The sequence below is a fragment of the Lithobates pipiens genome, unplaced genomic scaffold (genome assembly GCF_037356315.1).
Source record: "Lithobates pipiens isolate NorthernLeopardFrog02 unplaced genomic scaffold, aLitPip1_a1.2 Scaffold_8, whole genome shotgun sequence".
Classification (NCBI taxonomy): Eukaryota; Metazoa; Chordata; class Amphibia; order Anura; family Ranidae; genus Lithobates; species Lithobates pipiens.
Genome location: NW_027507903.1, coordinates 320,096,944 through 320,120,649, shown reverse-complemented (window position 1 = coordinate 320,120,649; position 23,706 = coordinate 320,096,944). Strand labels below are relative to the sequence as shown.

At 43.1% G+C, this 23,706-nt stretch overlaps 1 protein-coding gene across 1 annotated transcript in view; it reads right to left on the bottom strand.

Moving 5' to 3' along the window:
* Nucleotides 1-23,706, bottom strand: part of NSG2 (neuronal vesicle trafficking associated 2) — a 117,580-nt gene that overhangs the window by 78,289 nt on the left and 15,585 nt on the right. The window contains exon 3 of the mRNA XM_077472860.1: nt 18,613-18,729. Coding sequence (XP_077328986.1) covers nt 18,613-18,729 — 117 coding nt within the window. The remainder of the gene's footprint in view (nt 1-18,612; nt 18,730-23,706) is intronic.

The window sequence follows — 23,706 nt, the reverse complement described above, 5'->3', positions numbered from 1 at the left end:
GCCACCCTTTTGTTGTCCATCAATATGGATCTGCAATATAGTCTGTAACAACCCTTTTCGAATGTAAGAAAGTTCAAATATATCCATTGTAGTAGTGAATATAGCTGTTCCCTTGCAGTTCAACCTTAAAATCTTAGCTGCATATGTTGCAAACAATCCTATATTCTGATTAAATAACTGATACTCTGTATTTAAATTCTTGACGAAGTGAATATACCTAAAAAAGAACATTTAATGAGGAAATGGGCAATAAAGTAAATTGAAACTGATTGAATGCTATAGAAGAAAATGAGGTTTTTCAGAATGTCATTGTTCTGTCTGGGAATACGATTTCCTGCTTTAACAGCTTAGATCTTTATCCTGCGTCCCACTGTTCAGTCATCATTTCTTACTGGAATTTAGGTTATCTGCACTCATATCTACATATAATAAAATCTAAAAGGCAATTCATTAAATATTTACACCAGTGCGCAACCAGCAAAACTCAGCACCAAAAGAAGACAAAGACATTTTAACTGCCAAAGATTTATTGAAAAAAGAATATATAGTTGTAAAGTATAACTAAAATTTTCCCCGGGGATCTTTTTTTTTCCACAAATATAACCATTTAACAAAAACTTGACTTTTCTAAATGTACTCCATCGGCAGCATTTATAGCTGTACTATATGCACATTTCTGAATCTGAGTACACCTGTCATGAGATAGCTATGGGAGCTTATGCTGTTGCCTTATTCTTATGAAAATGCTAGTTATTTCTCCCCGAGGCCGAACTTTGAACTCCAGAAAGGTAGCCAGTGTAAGTACCTGAATGTGACTTGATATCAGTCTCTCGCAATATCCTATATAACAGCACTCATATTGGGAGAGGCAACGATAAGACAGGGAACCAATTAAGTGTGTAGCATACATATGTGCTCACAAGTACATAATAATAAGAGAAAAGAGCAAGCAGAAAGGTGACCTCATCAGTCTACATCTGGTCTTTTTGGAGACACACACCCCTTTAGGCTTAATATAAAAGAAAAAAAAAAAAACAGTTACTTGAAAGTGGAACTAAAGTCCTGCTTTCAAAAACTGTGAGCAAGCAGTCTTTTTATAGCAGAAGAGGCATGCAATGACTGTGTGCTACAATGACTGCACTCCTGTACTTGCGCAGGAGTGACATCAATCCTCGATAGCCAATGAAGATGCCTGCAGCCTGGCAAACTGAAGAGTGATAGAAGATGATAGTACTGGCTAGCGATGTCGGACCATTGAAGGATAAGTAATTATTGTACAATTCTCCTCTGTCTTAAAGTGGTATTAAACCCAAAAGAAAACATTTATTATATTGCAGCTTACCAATTTTTATGCGATAGTTGCATTCGTTTTTTTTTAAGCTTTCTTTCCTTTATCAAAATATTGTGATCTGGAGTACTTTGTGCCCAGCCTGAGTGATGATGCACCCTCTCAGGACAGGGGTAAGGCTACATTCACATTTGGTTGCTCTGAAAACGCGTTTCTGCTCGCACTTTCAGAAACGTGCAAAGCCACGCAATGCGCTTGCAATGCCATTATTTTTTAACAAACAAAACAAGCAAAATTTGTGGCAAAACACATGACGCCAAACACGCCTGGCCCAGTGCCAAGATTTGGTACATGAGCTTCCCTGACACATTTGTTGCACATAGGGCAGCCCATTCAAGTGAATGGGCTGCCCTATGCATGACGCGTGGAAATGCAAAAAAAAAGTTGAGAGAATAACACAAGTGTTGCTCTACTCGAAGAGGGCCACAATAGGAAGGGAGAGAACAAAGTAGGAAGTAAGAGACAGTGCTGGAGCATGCAGAGTGTAAGTAGAGATTGGTATTATATTTAATTTCTATGAGTGGGTGGGAGATCTAAAAAGTAAAACATATCTTACAGTTCTACTTTAAACTAATGTTCATATTATGCAAAATGGTTGACTTCGTGTCTCGTTCCATCTTAGTTGAAATACTTCAACTTTTAGTGTCAGACATTTAAAAGATCTGTCACCACTTTAAACACAATAAGCATCCATACATATTAGCCCCTCATCATCTCTGCTAGCAAAGCAAGCATAGTCAACAAGGGGGGGGTGTCTGAAGCATTCCTGCAGCATATTTACCTAACATAATATCGCATTTCCTGCAATGACCTATTTTATTTTAAGGATGCATCATTTCAAATCCCCTTCCCAAACCAGGATCCCAAATGTTCCAGCACTTAGTCTCTTGTTCTTACTACTCTGTTCACTTTTGTAGCTGTTCTGTGACCCATTTCAGCATTAATGTTGTTCTGCAGTTAATAAGGTGGCTTTATCAGCAGTTTCCACTGCTACTGCAATTTCTATTGCCTGTTTAAAAGTAATGTTATCTTCTGTCAGCAGTCTTTTTGTATGCTTCCACTGCATAATCCACTATCAAATCTGCCTCTCAAGAAATTGATTCCATCTTCAAATCACCCTTGCTGCAGCTGCAAAACTCAAAACAATCTCACCCTCTATCCAGCCTGATTAGTATAATCCAAATTTTTCTGTAAGGGGCTTTCCTAACATATTTTCTTGTACTGTGATGCTGACCGTGCACACAGCATTTTAAAGGCAATTTCAGCTGCTTAGAATTAACCAAATGGATAAACTTCATAGGCCAACAGTGTTGAATCTGGTATAAAGTTTGAGGGGGGGGAAAATGGTGTGGGATCCCCCCAAGGCCATACCAGACCCTTATCTGAGCACATAGCCTGGCAGGCTGGGAAAGGGGGTGTATGAGCGAGTCCCCCCCAAATCATAACAGGCAACATGCCCTTAACATGGGGGTTGGTCCCCATGTTTATGTAGACAAGGGCCTTTTCCCCACAACCCTGGCTGGTGGTTGTGGGGGTCTGAAGGCAGGGGGCTTATCAGAATCTGGAATCCCCCTTTAACAAGGGGGCCCCCAGATCCCGACCTCATCTCTTTGTTTTTTGTAACACTACAGTTCTTTTTTGGGGGTGAATGAGTAGGGGTACAATGTACCCTTACTCATTAACATGGGGGGTATCTGGGGGCCCCATTGTTAAAGGGAGCTTCCAGATTCCGTAAGCCCCCTGCCTGCAGACCCCCAGAACCACCAGCCAGGGTTGTGGAGAAGAGGCCCTTGTCCTCATGGGGACCACCCAACCCATGTTGAGGGCATGTGGCCTGGTATGGTCCAGGAAAGAGGCAGCACTCCCTCACTCCCCAAACCCCTTCCTGGCCTGTCAGGCTGCGTGCTCGGATGAGGTTTTTTGTTATTTTGCCATGGGGTTTCCCCTCAAAATCCATACCAGACCAAAGCTGGTATGGTCTTGGGGGACCCCACGTTTTTTTTTTTCAACTTTGGTGTGGGGTTCCCCCTCCAGATCCATGCCAGACTCAAAGGGCCTGGTATGGATCTGGGGGGGGACCCCATGCCATTTCTTTTTGTTTTGGCGTGAGGTTCCCCCTCAAGATCCTCAGAGCACAAGTTGCATGCCACAAGTTGGATCCAACTTGAATGCGACTTACATTAAAATCAATGGGCTGAGATTGCGCCCAAATTGGACCTACTGTAAGTAGTGCAGGTACCTTTTTCAAAGTTGGACCAACATAAGTCAGACCAGTTAAGGTGGGTCTCAAAGGGAACCACTGATTTTGACATGTCATGCGACTCAGAGCATAGGTGAAACCAGTGTGAACCAGCCCTTAGCAATTTAAAGCTGGTTAAAAGTGGTTGAAAGTTCCTGGAAACTACATAAAGCTGTAGAACTGTAGAATTAGAATTTTCATTTTTTTATTTTATTTACCATGCAGTGAGGCTGTGTACCCACTGCATGAGTTAATATGCTTGTTTCAGTCTAGGGGTTCAGAGAGCCGAGATATACTCGCCTAATTCTCCTATCCTCCCTGCGCAAGAATGCTCCTTTTGGCCCCTTACCTCCACTTCTGGAGTCCTCCGCTGGTCCTCTCCACTGCTTTTTCTTCCCAGTCTCCCTCATCAAGCCAGCTGCTGAGGGAACACCTATGTGAGCATGCTCCCAGGCCAAGCTGTGTGCATCCATAGACACAAACAGCATGTCTTGGACACACACCCCCGCTCCCTCCTCAGAGGATTTGCAAGACAACAGCAACAGGAGCCTATAGTGCTGCTCTCAGAGTCTCCTGTGAGGACAGGAAGAGAGAACAGTGCTGCAGCTGGGGATAGCCCTGTATCATGAAAGGAAAGTGTTTAGGAATAGAGGGGTGGGGGGACAAGTATTGAAAAGTTTTTTACCCTGATGCAGGGATTTAGAACCACACTGAGTCAATGGAGAAGGTCAGTGTGTTCTGGCTTCCATGCTACAGGGATGGATATCACCATTCTTCTGACAAAATTCTGCGGAATGTCAAATTGCTCAAATTCTACAAGTTAAAGTTCCAGTATAATTCAGAAGGCTCTGAAAAATCTACCCAATTACTCCATTCTTTCTAAACAATATGGATTGATGAATCCCTCGATGAGGCTATTGTAATCCGACAGCTGTGCCAAGACCCAGCTGTTACAATACCTGGACAGTGCCTGTATGCGATTGAATACAGGCACTATTCATCTGACAATTTTCACCCAGTTCCTTTAATTTTTCAACAAAAGGATATCAGGTAGGAGAGTGCCAGCAAGGCCATCTACAGAGAGAATTTTGGGTGGTTCATCAGGAACCAGCTAAAATTATCTCCCTGAATGGCCAGCTTAACTATGTAACTAAAGTAAATATGCTAATGTCAACATGGCTCTTATATATTCTTGCATTATGACCCAGGAAAAAAAAGATTTTATGGTTTATATAATAAATATAATATTTGTTAAACCTAACACATTGGCATATACTTTGGCTATTTAAATAACTAAGCCATTCTAGTCCTTTAGTCCGGGGTTGCCTGCTAAGATCACTTTAATGGCATGTTATGCCCGTTATACATTTTTTTTATGTATGTGCTTCATTTTCTTACATAGATAAAATTCTCTATTACACTTTTCAATTCTATTTCCATTTTCATGTTTTCCTCTTGCTTTCCATTAAATGTTTGTTATGTTGCTCTACTTTTTTGCACTCACGCACTCTTTTAAAATGTGGCTGTGGATTATCTGCAGGAATCACCCTAAACTAACTGCAACTGCTGATAATGCTAAATGAAGACTAACACAACATGACTGAAACATGACTAACATGGCAAGAAATATAAAATGCAATAGTAGTGCTGCTCAATTACTCTCAAAAACACTTAATGGCTTTGGAAAAAAATGGTATTAGTAACATGCCAAGAATACCAATGCCAGTTTTGTGTTAAAAACAACCTTAAAGCAGAGTTCCATCCAAAAGTGGAACGTCCGCTTATATGCTTCCTCCCCCCCTTCCGGTGCCACATTTGGCACCTTTCGGTGGGGGGGATGGGGGAGCTGTTTTTATCTCCCAGAGGTTTGACCTCCCTCCTTCTTCCCCCGCCACCGGGCTAATTAGAAAGCACAGTGCGCTTCATGCATGCACAGTAGGGAACAAGCCAAAAGGCTTCACTGCCGAGTTCCCTTGCCAGGAATGGCAGCTGCAGCACTCGGGAGTCGATCTGAAGATTGGCTGGGGTGCCAACATCACAGGCTCCCTGGAAAGGTAAGTGCCCTAATATTAAAAGCCAGCAGCTACAGTATTTGTTTATTTTTTTCACCCAGGCTGGATTTCTTCTTTAATAATTCTGAAAGCACTTTAACTTTAAGTGGTTGCAAAGGCAGAAGCTTTTTATCTTAATGCATTCTATGCATTAAGATAAAAAAAAACTTCTGTGTTTAGCAGCCCCCCAGCCCACTTAATACTTACCCAAGCCCATCTTGATCCAGTGATGTTGCACTAGACGCTTGGCTGTCCGGTAATCCCCTCATCATTGGCTGAGACACACAACGGGCACCATTGGCTCCCGCTGCTGTCAAAATCAATGAGAAAGAAGGGGCACACAGAGCTCCAGCTCAGGTGCCCCCATAGCAAGCTGCTTGCTGTGGGGGCAAGAGAGAGGGGCCAGGAAGGCCAAAGAGGGACCCGAGAAGAGGGGGATTTGGGCTGCTTTGTGCAAACCCACTGCACAGAGCAGGTAAGTATAACATGTTTGTTATTTTTAGATTTAAAAAAAATATGAGACTTTAATATCACTTAACTATACTCTGGCAAGACAGCTAAATACACAGGTGAAATACATATAGATGGGCTATCTTACCTGTCATAAAATTTGTAAGTATATTTTTTGTCAACCTTATGATATAGTCAGTCGAGTCCACTCATGTCAATGTTCTCAATTATCCAATCAACAGGAGCATTAGAAGGCCAAAGTGGCAATCACACTGCACACTCTTCTTGTCAGCAATCTTAAGCCAACCATGGGATGATACAGCTCTCTATTAATGTATGTAAAAGCACATTCCTGTAAATAAGAATGGTCTGGCCCTATGCTTGCTTCTGCTTGTACATGTATCAAGATTCCAGGCCTCCTTTAGTCTAATGAGAACCTCCAGAGCCAGGGATAGCTGACATCCTTCTGTATAGAGTGGGTTACAAGGCATCGTGGGTGTAATGCAAGATAGATTCATGGTTGCCAGACACTTCTTGAATGCAAAGAGATTTCTTTTTTCTTCAACAGAACTGTGGGAGAGAGGGTTTAGGGCCAGGACACCCTTAAGTAGTTGCAATGTTAATTGGCAGACTCCTACAGGTAGACAGTCATGCAGGGAAAGGCATCCAGCAAGACAACACATCTGCATGTGTAGGAGCGCTGTCTCCTATGGCAAAAGTCTTAGAATAGTTCCTAACACAAGTTGTAAAAAACTTTATTTCCTTTACGTTTACCCCTTGTAAATCTTCGCTCCACTGAGCTCCTAGCCTCTCTCACTAGACTGACTGATCCACTGCCACTGGATCCCTGGAGCTCTTCCAATCTTCACTCTCAATATCTTCCTCAAGCATCACCCCTGCTTCCCTGTTGGGTCCCTTGGCACCCCAGATATTTCTCAATCATCAGCCCACTGGCCTGCTTGATCCCTGGCTTGGCACACAAAGCTGCTCTGCAAGCGTCACCTCCGCTGGCTGGGTCCCTGGCTTGACAACTGCTTAGGTTTCCCAATCGTTCATCTTCCACGGTTGGTGAGAACAATGCTCTGGTACTTGCTTCAGCTACTCACTGTGGTCCCTGGTAATAAGGGTGTTGGTCCCTTAGTGGCGACAGCTTCTCCTCTACCTCCGACCACTGCAGGTTCTCCGGTTGGCAGAACTGCCACTTCTGATTGGCTTGCAAGCCAGAATCCCAACCCTATTCTGCTCTTTTGCTTCTGGATAGGCCCTCAGACAGCCTAGCAGCCAGATGTCCCCGGGATAGGCCCAAACTTCGGCCTAGCAGCCCGGGACAGTACAACACACATCCACCCAGACAGCCGTCCAAGTGGCACAGAATCACAACCACCTGACTCCACCCAAATATATAGGTTCTCCCAGCAGGCCAAGTGATGTAAGAAAATCCCTGCACATTAGCTGAGACACCCCATATACTCAAATCTGTCCTTGCATTGCCCTTGTCTTATCTAATGCTACCAAGTACCTGGCCACCTAGTGACAGAAGAGAAAAGTGCAGCAATTCCAGACTTAGGGTAAAATCAATTGATCCCTAACAATCGGCCAGGGCAACTACACCTGGCAAGTAAATTTAAGAGCAACCCTACATAAACATCAGGGTGCTACATACAATAAAGCAGGAAGGAGGAAATGTGCCTTTATAGGAAACAAGCTATTCCCTCACTGCCTTAATCCGGGGAAACAATAGCTTTTTTTTTTTGTTCTATAAGCAATTGCTAACTCAATTGCAATGTGCCTCTAAGCTTGCTAGAAAAACTGAACATTTCAATTATTTCAGGAAAATCAATTCCCTGACATAGCTCCATGTCTCCATGTATGTCACAGTTCTCTCCTTTTCTGGGAGTGTCTAATTACAGTCTGTGCTAATGACCAAATCCACTCCACCTCTTGCTTTCCTAGATAACCTTTTTTTTTGTAGCAGCAAGTGAGAAGTAAAGGGGATTATTAACACCATTCCTACAGTAAAGCATGGGGGTGGTAATATCCTGTTATGGAGGTGTTTCTCTGGAGCAGGGACTTGAGCACTTGTCAGGATAGAAGGAAGAATGGATACCATCAAATTGATGAGGAAAATCTACTACCCTCTGCCAGAAAGTTGCCAATAGGAAGAAGACTTTCCTTCCACCATGACAATGACCCAAAGCACACAGCAAAAATGAGCATACAGTGGTTGAAGGAAAAACAAATGTCTTTTTGCATGGCTTAGTCAGAGTCCAGACTAAAACTCCATTGAAAATTCTTTAGAATGACTTGAAGACTACAGTCCACAAATGGTCAACATCTAATTGAACTGAACTCGAGCTCTTCTGCAAAGAAGAGTGGGCACATATTGTAAAGTCTAGATGTGCAAAATTAGTACAGACATACCTCAACAGACTAAAGGCTGTAATGAAAGCAAAATGTTTCAAAAAAATACTAACACAAGGGGGTGATTCTTTTTTCCAATTCATTAATTCTGTTTTTGAATCTTTTTTACTTTTTTTCTGGCATGTTGGTGTTATATCTTTCACTTGGGTGTTATAAGTTGCACTGCGTAAATACAGCTGGATAAAACAAAAACTGGGTTTGTCTTCATTTCAGGCTGCAAAGCAACAAAATGTGATTATTTTAACTACTTCTGAACTGCCCACCGCACATATACTGTGGCAGGGAGGCCAGGCTGCACGATTAGATACAGCAGGCATGCGCCTCGCCCCCGGATCCGGTGGACTCGATGTCCGCTGGCCATCCACGATCAGTAATGAGAGGCAGAACGGGGATCTGCCTATGTAAACAGGACGGATCCTCGTTCTGACAGGGGAGGAGAGAGAGATCAGCTGTTCCTAGTGATCAAGAACAGAGATCTCTATCTACTCCCAGTCAGTCCATCCCCCTGACAGTTATAAACACTTCCCTAGTGAACACTTAACCCTTTGCTCTCCCCTAGTGTTAACCCCTTCCCTGACAGTGCCATTTATACAGTTATCAGTGCATTTTTATAGCACTGATCACTTTATTGGCGTCACTGGTCACCAAAAAGTGTCACTTATGGTCAGATTTGTCTGCCGCAATGTCAAAGTCCCGCAAAAAATCTCTGATCCCCGCCATTACTAGTAAAAACAATTAAAAAAATTTAAAAACCTTTAAATCTTTCCCCTATTTTGTAGACGCTATAACTTTTGCGTAAACCAATCAATATACGCTTATTGAATTTTTTTTACCAAAACTATGTAGCAGAATACATATTGGCCTAATCTGATGAATACATTTGTTTTTTTACATTTATTTTTTTGGATATGTATTAAAGCAGAAAGTAGAAAATATTGTTTTGTTTTTTTCAAAATTGTCAGTCTTTTATTGTTTATTGCGCAAAAAATAAAAAGAGCAGAGGTAATCAAATACCAACCAAAAGAAAGCTCTATTTGTGGGGAAAAAAAGAAACAGAAACCCGCGTTACATCAGAGGGTGGCGGGGTTACCCGTACATCACTGGGGAAGCCTGGGTTTCCCCTTGCGTCAGAGAGGGGCAGGGTCAGGTGACGGGTGACCCCGTCCTCCCGTCAGGCTGCCGGGATTCCCGCAGTGTCTCCGGTGGAGACAGGATGCGCTGCGCTGGACATCATTGGGAGAGATCACCCATCGCTTGACCCCGGAGAGATGATCAGCCATCACAGGATACCAAGAGTGGATTACCACCGCTGGAATATTTTTTTATTTTTTTATTTTTAATAAAGGACTTATCCCAAAGGTGTCTGTGTCTTTTTTTAAAAATTTTTGACACTTTCTTTGTGAAATGGTAGGGGTACAATGTACCCATTACCATTTCAAACGGGGGAGGGGGGGCCGGGCATCCTCCCAATGTTGAGGGCATGTGGCCTGGTACGGTTCAGGAGGGGGGCGCTCTCTCGCCCCCCCCCCCCCTCTTTTCCTGTTGCCTGCCAGGTTGCGTGCTCGGATAAAGGGTCTGGTATGGATTTTTGGGGGGAACTCCGTGCCATTTTTTTTTTAAATTTGGCGTGGAGTTCCCCTTAAAATCCATACCAGACCTGAAGGGCCTGGTAATTGAATTTGGGGGGAACCCCACGCTTTTTTTTTTTTAATCAAAGACTTCCAATGACTGTTCTCTGTATTACGGGGAGCCGACAATTCATTTTAGCCGCGAGTGCTTTTAAATTACTTTATTTTCTGCAGAAATGACACTTTGTGCAGGGACAGTTCTAAGCACGGGAAACATGCGCCCTTTTACAGGCATACTATACACTTTTATTGTTTCACTTTAAGCATTATTAAAATCACTTCTCCCAAAAAAACTTCAGTTTTTAAAACTTTTTTTGCATTGATACATGTCCCCTGAGGCAGGACCCAGGTCCCCAAACACTTTTTATGACAATAACTTGCATATTAGCCTTTAAAATTATCACTTTTGATTTCAAACGTTCGAGTCCCATAGACTTTAATAGGGTTCTAAAGTTCACACAAATTTTAGGTTTGTTCGCAGGTTCTGGTGCGAACCGAACCAAACTGGGGGGGGGGGGGGGGGGGGGGGTGTTCGGCTCATCCCTAGCCGGCAGCACTCATGCAGGCCCAGACCATGACACTCCCACCACCATGCTTGACTGTAGGCAAGACACACTTGTCTTTGTACTCCTCACCTGGTTGCAGCCACACATGCTTGACACCATCTGAACCAAATATGTTAATCTTGGTCTCATCAGACCAAAGGACATGGTTCCAGTAATCCATAACCTTAGTCTGTTTGCCGTTAGCAAACTGTTTGCGGGCTTTCTTGTGCATCATCTTTAGAAGAGGCTTCCTTCTGGGAGGACAGCCATGCAGACCAATTTGATGCAGTGTGAGGCGTATGATCTGAGCATTGACAGTAGATCTGCAACTAACGATTAGTTTGTCTGTCGAATAATCTATTGATTATTTTTTTGATTAGTCATCGACTAGACGATTCTTTTTTATTTATTTTTTATTATTAATCTAGTGGTTTTTTTTTGATTAGCTAATTAATCCTTTGGATTACTTTGATAAGTACATAAAAAAAAAAGGTAAGATAAAAGAATATAACTAGTACATACATATATATATTATATATAAGTATGTACTTATATTCTTTTATCTTACCTTTTTTTTATGTACTTATTTTTATATATATATATATATATATATATATATATATATATATATATATATATATTTCTTTTATCTTAGCTTTTAATTTTCTGTTCAGAAGTTCATGAATGTTTATAATTTTATAATTTATTTTTTACAATGCTTTCTTTTTTAAGGGGGAGGGTGTGTGGGGACAGTGTCAGTGTGTTTTTTTGTTTTGTTTATTTTTTATTATTTTTTACAATTTTTTTTTGTTATTTATTGCAATTTTTTATCAGCCCTGTTGGGGGGGCTATGGTGAGATATCAGGGGTCTTAACAGACCTCTAACATCTCCCATTTGAAACAGGGAAAGGGACTTGGGACAGAGATTCCCCAGTCCCTTTCTCTGCAGCCTCTGCTGCACTGATAATGAATGGAGAGAAGACAGCGGCTTCTCTCCATTCATTAACTGAGACATTGTAATCACAGGCGGTTACAATGTTTCTACCTCCGCTCTCCATCCTGAGATACCAGGGGGGGCGGCAGCACGGAGGGGGACACAGAGAAGAGAGAGGGGGACAGATGCACGGAGGGGGACACAGAGAAGAGAGAGGGGGACAGATGCACGGAGGGGGAAAAGAGAGGGGGGCGGCAGCACGGAGGGGGACAGATACACGGAGGGGGAGAAGAGAGGGGGACGGCAGCACGGAGGGGGAGAAGAGAGGGGGATGGCAGCGCGGAGGAGAGCGGGAGACGCGGAGCAGTGTGACACATCGACCCCCTGCACGCACGTCGACGCCCTGCACGCACGTCGACGTATTTTTGTAGTCGACATAATCTATTATGTTGACTCATCGTGGCAGCTTTAATTGACAGGCTGGCCCCCTGTTCAAGCTATGCAGCAATGCTGGCAGCACTCATGCTTCTATTTCCCAAAGACAACCTCTGGATATGACGCTGAACATGCGCACTCAACTTCTTTGGTCGACCATGGCGAGGCCTGTTCTGAGTGGAACCTGTCCTTTTAAACCACTGTATGGTCTTGGCCACCTTGCTGCAGCTCAGTTTCAGGGTCTTGGCAATCTTCTTATAGCCTAGGCAATTCTTATGTAGAGCAACAATTCTTTTTTTCAGATCCTCAGAGTTCTTTGCCACGAGGTGCCATGTTGAACTTCCAGTGACCAGTGTGAGAGAGTTAGAGCGATTACATCAAATTTAACACACCTGCTCCCCATTCGCACCTGAGACCTTGTAACATTAACAAGTCACATGACACCGGGGAGGTAAAATGGCTAATTGGGATCAATTTGGACATTTTCACTTAGGGGTGTACTCACTTTTGTTGGCAGCGGTTTAGACATTAATGGTTGTGTGTTGAGTTATTTTGAGGGGACAGCAAATTTACACTGTTATACAAGCTGTACACTCACTGCTGTACAACTACACTACACTACTGTACACTCACTACTGTAGCAACGTTATATTTCTTCTGTGTTGTCACATGAAAATATATAATAAAATATTTACAAAAATGTGAGGGGTGTACTCACTTTTGTGAGATACTGTATATAGTTACATTGGTCCAAGCTTGACCAATGTAACTCTTTAAAATATAGCCATACCTAGAATTATTCTTTAAGCTATGTTAACTTAAAATGTATAAAACCATGTTCAGTAACATGATTTCGTTCTTTTCTCATGTTGTTCCAGAAGTGAAACATATTGTATATGAATTTGTACTTAACACCCAAAGAAAAAAAATAGCATTTACAAGTGAAGTATTTGCATTAGTCCTTAAAACCGGAAAATTGTAGATAAAAGAAAATCATCAGGAGAACTGCTTATCAGGATAATGAAAATGGTATTTTGACAATGAGAACAAAGGAGAAAGAGTAAGAATATTATATGCTTACAAAGAACAGACTAATAATTATATATAGCCCTATTAAATGCTTCAGTGACTCACAGTATATCTCTTATAACCACAACTTGATTAACTTGAGTAATTGATGAAAATATTGTAGACACTGAAACCAACAGCACACAATTGCCAGTTGTGTTTGCTGTGCAACTTTTTTTATATCAAGGTGAACATGACCGTTCAGAGAAAAATTATCATTCCCTTAAACAGAAAAATAGAATCACGATCCTTCACATTGTAGACCATGTTGTGTGGGCATCCATCTGTGCCCGAGCTGCTCAGCCAAGCATTAAGTGATATAAGAAAAAGGAAATTATTTGTGGCAAGTAATTTTGCATGTGTACTTACATCAGCAATGGCTGAATGCAGACAGAAGTCCTTCTTTGCCCATTGAGGATGAACTGCGGCTCATTGTGGTTCAATGGGAATCGCTGAAAGTAAGCGGTACGTGAAATAAGTCCAAACTAACCCCTTTTGTAACCTGTTGTAATTCCAATCACTTGGCTACAGAGGCAAAAGTACACCACATATAAAACCACATGTAAAAAAAATGTACAGGAGTTTGAAACACAAGTATGACCATAGTCGAAGAGTGTGATTTTACTATAATGTACTGTATGTTTTAGGTAAGCCATCACCTGATCAAAAGTCATCAGCCACTATATCAGTTCCTTCACTTACCATACAATTTTAATTAAAGAGATTTAGTGACCTCAAAGAATAGTGATATGCCAAACACCCACTAGTTCAGTTTGCACCAGAATTCCCGAACGTGTAAAAAGTTCGGACCCGAGCCATAAAATTTAATAAAGTCTAAGGGACCCGAACGTAGAAAAACAAAAATCCCAATTTTGGAATATATGCAAGTTATTGGCCATTAAAAGCATATGAAGGCCTAGGTACTACCCTGGGGGACATGAATGCAAGACTTTTTTTTTAAAAAGATCATTTTTACAGCAGCAGTGATTTTATTGATGCTTCAAGTGAAATAATAAAAATGAAAAATTCCTTTACATATAGTGCCTGGGGGCCCCCTTAGCCTGTCTCTAAAGTGGTGCATCTGTACTGTGTAAAAAACCTGCTGCAGCAATACTGGCAAATATAAAGAAAAAAAATAAATTTGCATTGATTTTCCCTGGCTGCAAGCTATTGCCGGCAATACAAAAATGTTTAAAATATGGCATGGGTTTCCCCCCCCTCCCCCAAATATATACCAAACCCTTGTCTGATCATGCCAAAGGAACGGTCTGGTCTGCCAAAGCTCCTTATCCCCATGTTAATGGGAACAAGGGCCTTTTCCTGACAACCCTGGGCTATGGTTGTGGGAGTCTGCAGGCAGGGGGCATATCTAAATCTGGAAGCCCCCTTCAAACATTCACATGGGGGGGGGGGATCTGGGCGCTCCATTGTTAAAGCGGGCTTCCATATTCCAATAAGCCCCTTGCCCACAGACAGATGCCCACAACCACAGCCCAGGGTTGTAGGGAAGAGGCCCTTGTCCTCAACAACATGGGGACAAGGTGCTTTGGGGTGGTGGGGCAGGACCCCTCTGTAATTCTCTATGTACCTTTTTTATTGACAGCACTGGGACAAGGTCATACAGTGCAAAGATGTCAAACTGCGCCCCCCTCCCCTGTTCATAGGGATCCTACACTCAGCAGTCACTTGCTTATCACGAACACTGCCGCTGTCACTACTTTTGTCAGCCTTGCAACAGAAGGAAGGTGCCCCCACCCCTACAGTAAACCATTGTGCCCAGGGCAGCCACTCCTCCTGCCCACTCATTGTCCCAGCCCTAGTAACTGATACAGAAAGTGATGTAAATAAAATTGTGTAAATCCTGGGTGGAATCTTTTATCTTTTGTTAAAACATTGATAAACAGAACCCTATCTCTACTAATAATGTTATTCCTTTATTTCAAATTAGCATAGGATCCAAGATAAAGCTCCAAAGGCCTTTGTATTCAACACTTTGTCAAAAAAGCACATGATGTGCATCTTCCTTTTTCTTCATTTGGATAACTACTGTATAATTCCCTGTACACTTTGCAATCAGCATTTACCTACAGTGCACCTACTTTAGATTTACCACAACCATGTAATATGTGGCCTATTTCAAATATCCAATCAACTTTATACGATTAGGCTTAATTCATACTAATACATTTTGATGCATTTTGCATAAATGCAGGGAATTTTTTCCTATGGAACTCGTTCACATCAATGCATTCTTGTGCCTCTGCCCTTTTGAAAAGGGTCAGAGACATTTTTCCCGCAAAATGCAGCGTTTTGCATGTAATAGACTTCAATGAACCCCCCATGCAAAATGCAAGTACCGCATTTTTACAGTGATTTTGCTGCGATTTGTGTTTTTTTTTTTTGCTGTACATTCACTGTATATAACTGGTTGCTAAGGAGGAAGGCCGAGAAGCTGGCCACCGCATCCTTAACAACCGATGAGTCATCAGCTATCAGCGGGCTTCCCCGCTGACAGCTGAATGTAAAAAAAAAAGAATTGCCATAAAAAAAAAATCTTACCAGGCCCTTGGGTCTAGTATGGATTCGGAGGGGATTTAAAAAATAGCCCCCAAAATACATAACAGACCCTCATCTGAGCTTGCAGTCCAGCAGGTCAGGCACCCCCCCCACCCCAAAGTACCTTGCCCCCATGTTGATGGGGACAAGGCCCTCTTCCTGACAACCCTTGCCCGGTGGTTGTTAGGGTCTGCAGGGGGCTTATTCGAATCCCCCAGATCCTGGCCTCCCCCTTATGTGAATGAGTATGGGTTACCCCTACCCATTCACCACAAAAAAGTAGCGTAGTGTAAAAAAATATAGTAGACAGTTTTTGACAAGTTTTTTATTAAAAATTATTCCCCGCTTCTTCCCCTGCTCTTTCTCCATCTTATCCCACATCTTCCTCCTTCGGGCTTCTCCTTCTCCCACTTCTTCTTCTTTCTCCTGTCTTCTTTGTACAGTGTTCTTCTTCCTCTGCCGCCGACCAATGTCAAACATGTCTTAGATAATGATGGGGACGTGGCCATCAGGTGGCGTCATCCGGAAGCCCAGCCCTCTTGTAACATCACTATCAAGGGCATCATGGGTCCCTGACGTCGCCAGGAGCGGGGCCTCCGGATCTCCAAATCCATACTAGACCCAAGGGCCTGGTATGGACCTGGCGGGGGACTCCACACTGTTTTTTGTTCAAATTTTTTTTTTTTAGCAGGCAATTCTTTCTTTTTACATTCAGCTGGGAAGCCCACTGACAGCTGATGACTCACTGTTAAAGATGCAACCAGTTATATACAGTGAAAATACAGCAAAAAAAAATAAATAAGAAAAAACACAAATCCCAAAACACAAATCACTGCAAAATTGTGGTAAAATGCGGCCGACCCTTTCCAAAAACGCAGAGGCACAAAAATGCATTGATGTGAACATGTTCCATAGGAACACATGTTTAAAAATTTCCCTGCATTTCTTCAAAATGCATCAAAAAATGCATTAGTGTGAATAGCATTAGGCAGAACCATGTACTAGATCCAATTAAAGTTGGAAAGTGTGTGGTAAACTTTAGAGGTGAATCCCCATCACTTTCTAGTGATTTTTCCCTTCTTGTGGCAGACATGAAGTGAAGGTAAATCTCCCCTTTGGGACACAAGACAAAAAAAAAAGAGAACAAAATTGGACAATAGTCATACCACATCCCTACATTATCCAAAACTAAAAAAATATAATGTATGTTTTATTTGCTGCAATATTAACGAAGTTCAGCCATATGACTGTTTTGTTTAGTTCCTGGGGGTTCTCATTTGTTTTCTTTATGACAAATAATAAATGTTATAGTATAATGTGTGTAGGGGGTTTATTGTTAATTTTGGCTTTTGCTGGCACCTCCCCTGTAGGCTGACACTATAAGCTGATTTACTAAAGGAGTTGTGACTCTTCACTCAATAAATGATCCACTTCAGTATTCTAATCATGTGAAAAGCAAATCACTGTTAATTTATTTCCTCTGCACATTTGGTATTCAGTTGAACATAGCTACATAGTGAAGATTCCTGTTCCCTCTAGAAATTCAACTCCAATGATAGACAGAGGTAAACTATGAGTCTGCACTTCCATTGTAGGAGACTGAATGACAAAGACATTCTGTGGGTCTGCACCTTGTATGGTAACATAATGACAGATACAGTATAAATGATTAGTGACAGAGTTCAGTAAAAATAAAAAATAAATGGTGTGCGGATCTGTGGGTGTTAGAAGTTATTTGGGGGTATGAACTGTTTTGTCAGAGTCTCAAGGTATTTTTATAATAAAACATATTTGACATGGTTTTTATAATTAACATCCTTAAATTATTCAACTGCACCATTATTAAATGCAGTACAACATTTAAACGGAAGACATTTTTTACAAGACATTGGGGGGTTATTTACTAAAACTAGAGAGTGCATAATCTGCTGCAGGTCTGCATAGAAACCAATCAGCTTCCAGGTTTTATTGTCAAAACATTCTATGCATTAAGATAAAAGGCCTTCTGTGTGCAGCAGCCCCTCTAACGCTTATCTGAGGTCCCTCTCTGTCCCAGATTCTCCTTCCCGTTTAGCTGAGACACAGCAGCGGTGCCATTGGCTCCCATTAGCAACTAGCTAGGGGAGGGAGGGGGCGGGGACAGATCAGGGCTCAGTGTCTGAATGGACACATCAGCTTGGGTGCCCCCATAGCAAGCTGCTTGCTGTGGGGGCACTCAACAGGAGGGAGGGGCCAGGAGAGCCAAAGAGGGACTCGAGAAGTGGAGGATCCGGCTGCCCTGTGCAAATCCACTGCGACAGAGCAGGTAAGTATAACATGCTTGTTATTTTTATAGGAAAAAAAAAAGACTTTACAATCACTTAGTAGTTTCATGTTGGATAGAATAAGGGAGGGTAGTAACCCTTGTCAGATTTATTTTCACCATCTGTGTCCCATTGCGCAGATTTCCCTTCACTTGTCCCATGAAGTTAGAGGAAAACAGGCAAATTAAGGGAATTTCTTGGGGACCCCCAGGTACCAGAACTAGTGTACCCATTGGAACATTTCCCTTCTATTACTTTTCTGGAGACAACACACAATTTGGGGATTTTCATTTACTTTAATTTTCAATGATAATGGTAAACAGGACAAATAGAGAGGGAGAACCTCCTTAACGGGGGTACAGATAGCAATGAAAACTGACAGGTGTTCTAATCCCTCTCCACTCTATCCAAAGTGAAATAAAAAGTTTTGCCTTTAGTTATACTTTAATTGAACAAGCTGAGTTTAGAAGCTGATTGGCTACCATATAGAGCTGCACCAGATGTTGCACTCTTCAGTGTTAGTAATCATCCCCAATATGTGGAAGCCAATTCATCTGTAAAAGGTACAGTATATTGAATCACACCAAACAAGAGGATTTCTGTAATGTAAGAATTGAAAATAAAGATACAGTACCTTTAACCTTTCAGTCACCCCATCTGTGAAGCTGACAGTGAACTCAGCAATTTTCGGCACTCTTATTTTCTTGTTCTTTTGTTCAGACTGATACTCTGTCCTTGTCTTCACAACCACCTAAAACACGCCAAAGTGTTAACCCTGAGCATGGTAGAACAACTGAGTTCTAAAGCAGTTACATAAATCGCAATTAAGTTGAGGTTCAGATTGCTGCTACCATGGGTTCGAGGTAGTTTAACCACTTTTTTCTTTTTCTGACACTTTTTGTTTACAAGTTTAAATCAGTATTTTTTGCTAGAAAACTACTTAGAACCGCCAAACATTATACACCTATTGACATTTTTTCTGTCACACGGTATTTGCACAGCGGTTTTTCAAATGCATTTTTTTGGGGGAATTAAAAAAAAACACAATATATACCCTATTTTTGTAAAATGTGAAAGATGATATTACGTCAAGTACATAGATATCTAACATGTTATGACAAACGGTACTTAAAAATCTCTATACACAATGTTTAAAACGCCTTCACAGGTTACCTGTAAGCCCTTGTACACACGGTCGGACATTCCGACAACCAAATCCATCGGATTTTGTCCAACGAATTTTGTCCGAAACTGGTGTTGCATACACACACGGTCGGACAAAGTTGTCGGAAAATCCGATCGTTCGGAACGTGATGACGTGCGTTCACTGCGACAGGACTACGTTGCAGCTAGTAGCCAATAGCTTTGGTCTTGTAATTTGATCTGAGCATGCGTGGCACTTTGTCCGATCGGAATTCTCTACAAACGATCGGACAAAGTCCGATCGGATCATGTTGTCGGAAAATTTTATATCCAGCTCTCAAACTTTGTTGGTCGGACATACCGACAGAAAAAGTCAGATGTAGCCCACACACGGTCGGATTATCCAACAACACGGTCCGATCGGACATTTTCCGTCGGAATGTCCGACCGTGTGTATGAGGGCTAAGAATTAAAGAGGGGGTCTAGCACTAGAATTATTGCTTTCACTGTAACATTCACAGCGATACGTCACATGTGTGATGTGAACAGAATTTACATCTTCGCGCGAGCACGGAGGGATTTAAATGTTTTTTTTTTCTAATTTATTTTACTTTTAATTTCTAATTTTTACACTGTCCCTTTAATGTTCTTTTCTGACCACTTTTAGGCCTCTTTCACATGGACTGTCCGTTCAGGTCCGTCTGTCAGTTTCTTAGGTGGACCTGAACGGACGGCCCATAGACCTCTATGGAGCGTCGGATGTCAGCGGTGACATGTCCGCTGACATCTGACCTGCTCTGATCCGAAAAAGTGTGACGGAGAATAAAACCTACTTTTCCATCCATCTGAGGATCAGATCGGGTGACCACAGACTCTACGGTCCGTCCTCATCCGATCCCCCATAGGGGAGAGCGGCGCTCTGGCAGGTCCGTCCCTGCACAGTGTGCAGAGACGGACCTGTCATCTTCCTGCTCAGCGGGGATCGATGGAGCGATCCTCCGATGAGCAGAACAGGCTCCGTACACAGACATGTCTGTGTGAAGGAGCCCTAATTCTTATTACAAGAAATATAAACATCTTATAATAGAAATAAGGTAGACAGGTCCTTTCTATGGAGAGAAAAAAATACCCCAAATCGTATTTACCTTTAAAATCAAAAGAACCCCAAAAAAAAATTTTTTTTTGGATCTTTTGTTAAAAAAAATCTACTCTTCAATCGCCTATGGGAGCAGCCAGCGACACCATCAGATCGTTTTTCAGGTGAACCAGGTGGAAATGGTAAGCCCGAGAAACACCGGTGAGACTGTGTGAGAAGGCCAGCCGCCCACTGCAAAAAAAACATACCAGGGTTATGGCTAATATCTTCAGCCATAATCCAGATAAAACACAACGTATATATCCGAATTGCGCTCGGCAAGTTTTAAAAAATAAATAAATAAGTAAAGGTGCCCCACTTCTACCACCAGGGATAGCTTGGTGCTTGAAATCCCATGTAAATATATCCCAGCAATGGGCTGGAGTGAATTCTCATTATTTCATATGTAGCAAAAGGCAGTCATATCTCCTTGAAGTATCGGAAGCAGTAGCTAAGGTTTTTTTGTTTTAGTAACAGCTTTATTTTTAAATCTCCTTTTTATGTGATTTTACTTTTGAGAGCAAGGGGCATTTCATTCAGGTGAACCTTCTATTTTCATGGAAGTCCATTTTAAATGGTGATAAAAGTGAGAAGGAGAAGATTACAGTTACTTTTGAGAGAGCTTGTGACAGGCTTATTGTGGGAGACAGAGCATTGTACTCTTCGGGGGCTTCGATCTCAGATAAGTTATTCATAATGAGCTAGTATGCTATGCATACTAGCTCATTATGCCTTTGCCCTGCAGGGTTTATTTTTATTTTTATTTTGTTCAGGGTTAACTTCCTCTTTAAGAGGTGTGGTCAACAACACCCACACCACCTTCCACAGCTACAAGAAAGTAGAGGTGCCATAGAATGATTTCAAGAGAATAGTTCACACCAGACATCCTACAAATGTGTCTGAGTTGAAGCAGTTTTATAAAGAGGAATTTCTCCTGAACATTGTGCAGGTCTGATCCAGAGCTACCGAAAGAGCCAAAGGAGGTTAGACCAGCTATTGCCTCCAATAGTTGACTTACTTTCTCCTGCAGAAAACCAGTTAATTCCAAGGGGCTCTTCACTGCAAAACACATTTTTGGCAAGGCGCGTTAGAATAAACAGCAGCTCTCTGCTGAATGCGTGTAGCCTGTATTGTCAGACGCTGCGGTAATGAGCAAGTTAAGGCACACGTTACCACAAAGTAATGATGTGAATGGGCCGTAATCCTTTTGTTGCCACTTGGCGTACAGAATACACTGACAACAGCACTAACATGTTAAGAAGTGTGTTTAACAGAATATCATTGTGCTGGTGACAATTGCTGGCAAAAAAAGAATTTATGAATTTAACACAATCATTATTCACCTTACAAATTATAAAAGAGCTTAGTGAATGAGGTGAATCTGTTTCCATTTCATCCAATTAGGTGTTAGCTGAAAATCCAGTTAAAAAAAGACCAAAAATATTGTACTGAGTTATTGCTGTTTTGAGAAAGAATGGCATGATAAGCCCCCTGCTCATCTGCTCCACCACTGCAACCCCCTGTGCATCTGCCCCACCACTGTACCACCCTGCTCATCTGCCACACCAATGTACCCCCTTTCATATCTGACCCACCACTGTAATCCCCTGCACATCTGTCCCACCACTGTAACCCCCTGCTCATCTGCCCCACCACTGTAACCCCCTGCACATCTGCCACACCACTGTAACCCCCTGCACATCTGCCACACCACTGTAACCCCCTGCACATCTGCCACACCACTGTAACCCCCTGCACATCTGCCCCACCACTGCACCACCCTGCTCTTCTGTCCCACCACTGTAACCCCCTGCACATCTGCCCCACCACTGTAACCCCCTGCACATCTGCCACACCACTGTAACCCCCTGCACATCTGCCACACCACTGTAACCCCCTGCACATCTGCCACACCACTGTAACCCCCTGTACATCTGCCACACCACTGTAACCCCCTGCACATCTGCCACACCACTGTAACCCCCTGCACATCTGCCACACCACTGTAACCCCCTGCACATCTGCCACAACACTGTAACCCCCTGTACATCTGCCCCACCACTGTACCACCCTGCTCTTCTGTCCCACCACTGTAACCCCCTGCTCATCTGCCCCACCACTGTAACCCCCTGCACATCTGCCACACCACTGTAACCCCCTGCACATCTGCCACACCACTGTAACCCCCTGCACATCTGCCACAACACTGTAACCCCCTGTACATCTGCCCCACCACTGTACCACCCTGCTCTTCTGTCCCACCACTGTAACCCCCTGCTCATCTGCCCCACCACTGTAACCCCCTGCACATCTGCCACACCACTGTAACCCCCTGCACATCTGCCACACCACTGTAACCCCCTGCACATCTGCCACAACACTGTAACCCCCTGTACATCTGCCCCACCACTGTACCACCCTGCTCTTCTGTCCCACCACTGTAACCCCCTGCACATCTGCCCCACCACTGTAACCCCCTGCACATCTGCCACACCCCTGTAACCCCCTGTACATCTGCCTCACCACTGTAACCCCCTACACATTTGCCCCACCACTGTACTTCCCTGCACATCTGCCCCACCTCTGTACCCCCCTGCTCATCTGTCCCACCACTGTAACCCCCTGCACATCTCCCCCACCACTGTACCACCCTGATCTTCTTTCCCACCACTGTAACCCCCTGCTCATCTGCCCCACCAATGTTCCACTTTTCTCATCTGCTCCACTACCGTACCTCCATGCACATCTTCTCCACCACTGAACCATCTTCTCATCTGTCCTAACACTGAACTTATCTGCTCCACCACTGTAACCCCCTTTCTCATCTGTCTCACCTCTGTTCCCCCTGCCCATCTGCCCCACTAATCTACCCTCCTGCTTTTCTGTCCCATCGCTGAACCCCCTTCTCATCCCTCCCATCACTGTGCCTCCTGCACATCTGCCCCACCACTGTACCCCTTTGCATTTCTGTCCCACAACTGTAACCCCCCTGCTCATCTGCCCCATCAATGTACCCCTTTTCTCATCTGGCCCACCACTGTACCTCCCCGTACATCTGCTCAACCGGCGTAGCCCCATGCTCTTCTGTCTCACTATGGAATTACCTTCTCATCTGTCCTAACACTGAACCCATCTGCTCATCTGTCGCACCACTGTAACCCGTTTTCTCATCTGCCCCACCAATGTACCTCCTATACATCTGTCTAACTTCTGTACCCCCATGCTCTCCTGCCCCACCACTGTAACCCCCTGCTCATCTGCCCCACCAATACACCTCCTTTCACATCTGCCCCACTGCTCTACCCCCCTGCTTTTCTGACCCAAAACTGAACCCCCCTGCTCATCTGGTCCAACACTGAACCCCCTGCTCATTTGGCACATCACTGTATGGGTATTTTGAGTGCCAGCAAAAGAGGCTACCCCTGCTCTATAGCCTGAATGCAGGCTCCA